Below are 4,316 nucleotides of genomic sequence, written 5' to 3'. Positions count from 1 at the left end.
AATACTTTTGCCAGAGGGCACGAGGGTGGAAGCAGAGTGGGGAATGGTCACACTGCAATCCCTTCCCCTCCATCTCTTCCTCCTTTTAGGGATTTTGGGTAAGCAGTAACACGCACTTGGTGTGTTCCTCAAGCCCCCAGATCCAGACTTGAACCACGGAGTAGGCCATGTGACATTGGCCCCAAACCATCGCACCACGGGCTGACCCACACCCCACCTCCTGCAGGTACCTCCACGAACCCAGAGACAAGAGAGCCAGGTGGACAGAGAGCACAGAGGGCAGCTGCCTGGGCTCTATCAGGCAGAGGGGAGCAGGGCATTTCTAGAACAAAACCAAGGAGGACACAGCGCTGAACTCCATGCAGAGAAGCATATGCTTAAGAATAGCATCCCCTGGGGACAGCAGGTGATGAGGTGCTCAAGGTGCTAGGATCCCACATGGTTAATCTTGGTTGAGTCCTAGACCTAGTGGCTTGCTTTCTCACTCTCTCTCTGATGAGCACACTTCTTATAGCAAATTAAAATAATAATAATAATAATAACAATAATAATAAATAAGGTTAACTGATTCTTTAAAAAGAAAGGACAGTCTTCCTCCCAGCACCACTTTAGGCCTAGGAGGGTGGGCAGGGGCTGGGCCGTGCTACATCCACTTAGAACCAGGGGAAGAAAATGAGATCCACTAAAGATCGACCTAGAGCCCTTGGAGTCCAGAGTCCCCGCAGTGCCCTGAAGTGTAGCGTAGTCAACCGCAGTTCACGTCCCAGACCCGGTGGCTTAAACTCATGCTGGGCGTGTGTGCATGTGTGCCCAAGATCCTGAGAGGAGAATGGAAGAGAAGGGATTGCGGCATGGCCATCCCCCTTGGGGGGTGATTTCTCGCTTTCTGTCTCTCTGTCTCTCTCTGTCTGTCTGGCGAGCGCAGGTGCCCTATAGTGAAAACCTCTCCAAAAAAAAAAAAAAAAAAAAAACATTACTGTTGACTGGGCCAGCTGAGGGTGTGGTGGTTAAGGCAGGTGGGTCTCACTTGGCCCACTGCACACTTTGAGTACTGGACCCAACAGCTTGAAAAATATACCAAGTGCATGTGTGCGCATGTCCAAAATCCTAAGAGAACAGAGAAGGGACTACAATGGGACCATCTGTCCTGTGGGGGTGCTTTCTCTCTCTTTCTGGTGAGCACTCCTTGCAACAAAAAAAGAAAGGCTGCTGATGACTCCCCATAGCTGGCCCCATGGTTAGGGGGTTAGTTCTCAGTCTTCCCTGGACTTGGCCCTGGGGAAGAGTCAGCATGTGGGACCAATGACCTTCTTGATTTGCACCCTTCATTTGGCCTCCAGGCCAGCAGGGTGAGCCCTGGCTCTCCTCCCACGTCACTGACGGCTCCTCCTCAGGCTCCTCTGCTCAGCCAGCCCTCTCTAATGGGGTGTCTATGGATACTCAGACCATGGACAGCTTTCCTTTCCACCCCTGCTTGCTTAGTTAACCTCTCCTTGTCTTCCAGATTCAAATGTTACTGATTCACTGACAAATCCCAAATTTATTTATTTATTTATAGAGGTTTTTGCTATAGGGTGCGTGCGCTCGCCAGAAAGATAGAGAGACAGAAAGCGAAAAACCAGCCCCCACCAGGGGGGTTGGCCATGCCACAATCCCTTCTCCTCCACTCTCCTCTCGGGATCTTGGGCACGCATGCACACGCACCCGGTGTGAGTTTAAGCCACCGGGTCCGGGACTCAAACCGCAGTCAACTACATGAGAGTCCAGCGACATAAACATTACGTTAACTGCTGGTCTGCACATCCCAAATTTAAATCTCAAGACTAGACCTCTGTCCTGAAGCCGGGACTCTAATATTCAAGCACCAACCTAACAGTCAGATTAGGCTAATGAGCTGGCATCTCCAGTTGGCAGACTTGCACTCCCGGTCCTCTCCAAGCCTCCCTCACCTTTGCTCTGGCAGCTCCATCCTTCCCATTACTCAGGCCAAAGAGAGTGGATCTATCCTGAACTCCTCCCTTTCTCTCGCATCTCATGTCCAGCTTTAACTGGCCGGAACCACCACCACCTCTCATCTGCACCCATGTGGCCACCTCTGCCCTGGCACTCAGCTACCACCCTCACTCCGTAAGTCAGCTCCGAGAAGAATCTCATTAAAACCAGTCAGGTCATGGGGCCAGCAGGTGGTTAAATGCACTAGACTCCCACATGGCAGACTGTGGTTCAAGTCCCGGATCTGGTGGCTTGCTTTCTCACTTTCCCTCCGTGGTTCTTGTCCCTTAGTAAAGTCAAGTCCTCAGAGAGACCTTCAAGGCCCTGCGCCCTATTCTGCACCCAGATCTCTGCACCCTAGTCCTGCTGGCCTCCTCTGCATTCCCAACGCAGGCAGTCTCATTTCTGTCCTCTTACTTCCTCATCTCCTCACATCTCCACTCAGATGGCACTTTCTCAAGGAGGTCTAATAAACTTTAGTTTATTTTTTAAGAACATGTATTTATTTTTTAATTTATCTATTTATTTGTTGTGATTTTCAGCCGCTGGGTCCAGGACTTGAACTGCAGTCAGCCGTGTGGGAGTCTAAATGCCTCAACTACCATGCCACCTGCCGGCCCCTAGCCACCTTATTTTAAATTTCAGACATAATTAAATTACTGCCATCCCCAACTCCCTTTCCTACTTCCATGTTCTTCATAATATTTATCGCTTCTTACTTAATCACTTTATCTTTTCTATGGTCTGTTTCTCCCAACTCGAAAAAAGGGAGCCCAATATGGGATAGACAATTTTGTCTTTTCTGTTAGTCGCGCCCGACACTGTGGAGGCGCTCATAAATATTGAGTAGATGAATGAAGCACAGTGTGTTGAATGGCCTCCGGGGAGCCCCTGCAGGGCGCTAAACTACACCGTTCTCGGCCGGATTGAACTCCAACATCCGCCATCCCACTCCCCGTGCCTGTGTTCTAGGTTTGCTCCTGCCTCCGGACTTGCGCTTAAACTCGTGCCTGCGCCTGGACCGTCCTCCCTCCCTCCGATCTCCTTCCAAGCGCCCAGACGTAAAGGTGAGGACAGCACCCTCACCTCCGCGTGATTGGATAGTCGCTCTGTCGCTATAGTTACTGCATCCACCTGGGGCAGAACACCCCTTGGTGCCCCGCCTCCACGGGTAAAAGGTAGTTGACTGTCCCGGATCTGCCCAGCTGAAGGGCGGGTTTGAGAGACGACGACGGGATTTCCTTACTTCCCTCCCAACTCAGTTGTCATGGGAACGAAGCGCTTCCCTCCAGGGCGGCTTTCTCCCCTTTCTCCTAGATAGAGGCACAAACGTCGTTAGAGAAGATAGGATGGAAGACTTGTCTAAAAGGCACGGACGCGGCTCGGTCCTAGCGCTTTCTTCAAATCCCTTCCTGCTACGCCTGCGCGGGGACCAGATCCCAGGTACATCAGCCAGCAGGGAGAGAGAAATACGCGTGCGCGCGACAGCGTTTTGCGCGTGCGCCGTGTGGCACCGGGCGGCTAGGGAAATAAGCGCAGCGCTAACCTTGCGGCTGCGCATCTACCGCTTGCTGGTGGAATCCGGAGAGCAATTCTGCGCTTGCGCCGTGCTGGGGAGGCGGGAATGAAACCCAGGCGGTAAGGGCGTTGGGGCCGACCGGCGCTAGGCGCGCCTGCGCCTTGGCTCGATGGGCGGCCGGGGGCGGGGCCCAGAGAGGGGAGGGAGAGTGGCTGGGGGGAGGGAAGAGGCCGCAGAAGCCCGAGCCCTAACCCACCGGCAGGCGGGGGCTGCGGCGGCGCCGGTTTTTTTCCCCCCCCCCCGCGACCCGCATTCCTCCTAGAGTCCCCCTTAGTCTCCGTTATGTCCTTTTGCTCCCGGACCCCCATTATTTCCAGAGCTCCCCTAATTTCAGGCGCTCCCCAGAACCCCCACAATTCCCACACAGCTTCACCCCTGTTTTACTGTTTTATCATCCCAGTTCTTCTATTGACTCAGGAACCCCCATGCCACCATTATTCCTGGACAGCCCTTTTCAGGCCCCCTTCTTAAAGATGCCTTATAGCCCCGGGAACCCCCAGAGCTCCCCTCTGCTTCACATGCCCTCGTTCTTGCTGCATCGCCCCTCGAGCATCTTACCTCTATCACCACCCCGTGCTTCTTAAACCCCATTGGCATCCCCATTCTCCATTCATTTCCTGTTCCCCTATGCCCCCATTCTCCTCCCACGCCTGCAGACACCCCCTCGTCTTCACTGTTCCTCATTTCCCTTCAGACCCCCCCCCAATTTCCATCAACTCCTCCGCGGGGCACTTTGCGCCTAGGG

The 4,316-nt window shown here is 53.5% G+C and overlaps 1 protein-coding gene across 1 annotated transcript in view; it reads left to right on the top strand.

The window, feature by feature from the left end:
- Window positions 1-3,104: 3,104 nt before the first annotated feature.
- MYPOP (Myb related transcription factor, partner of profilin) overlaps window positions 3,105-4,316 on the top strand; it is a gene marked incomplete at its 3' end in the record, with an annotated part of 9,251 nt that continues 8,039 nt past the window's right edge. Inside the window, exon 1 of the mRNA XM_006142094.3 lies at window positions 3,105-3,435. Within this exon, the coding sequence (XP_006142156.1) occupies window positions 3,342-3,435 (94 nt within the window). The remainder of the gene's footprint in view (window positions 3,436-4,316) is intronic.

The sequence above is a fragment of the Tupaia chinensis genome, unplaced genomic scaffold (genome assembly GCF_000334495.1).
Source record: "Tupaia chinensis unplaced genomic scaffold, TupChi_1.0 Scaffold000067_1, whole genome shotgun sequence".
Lineage (NCBI taxonomy): Eukaryota > Metazoa > Chordata > Mammalia > Scandentia > Tupaiidae > Tupaia > Tupaia belangeri.
The sequence above is the reverse complement of the archived record's forward strand: the minus strand, read 5'-3'. Positions and strand labels throughout refer to the sequence as shown.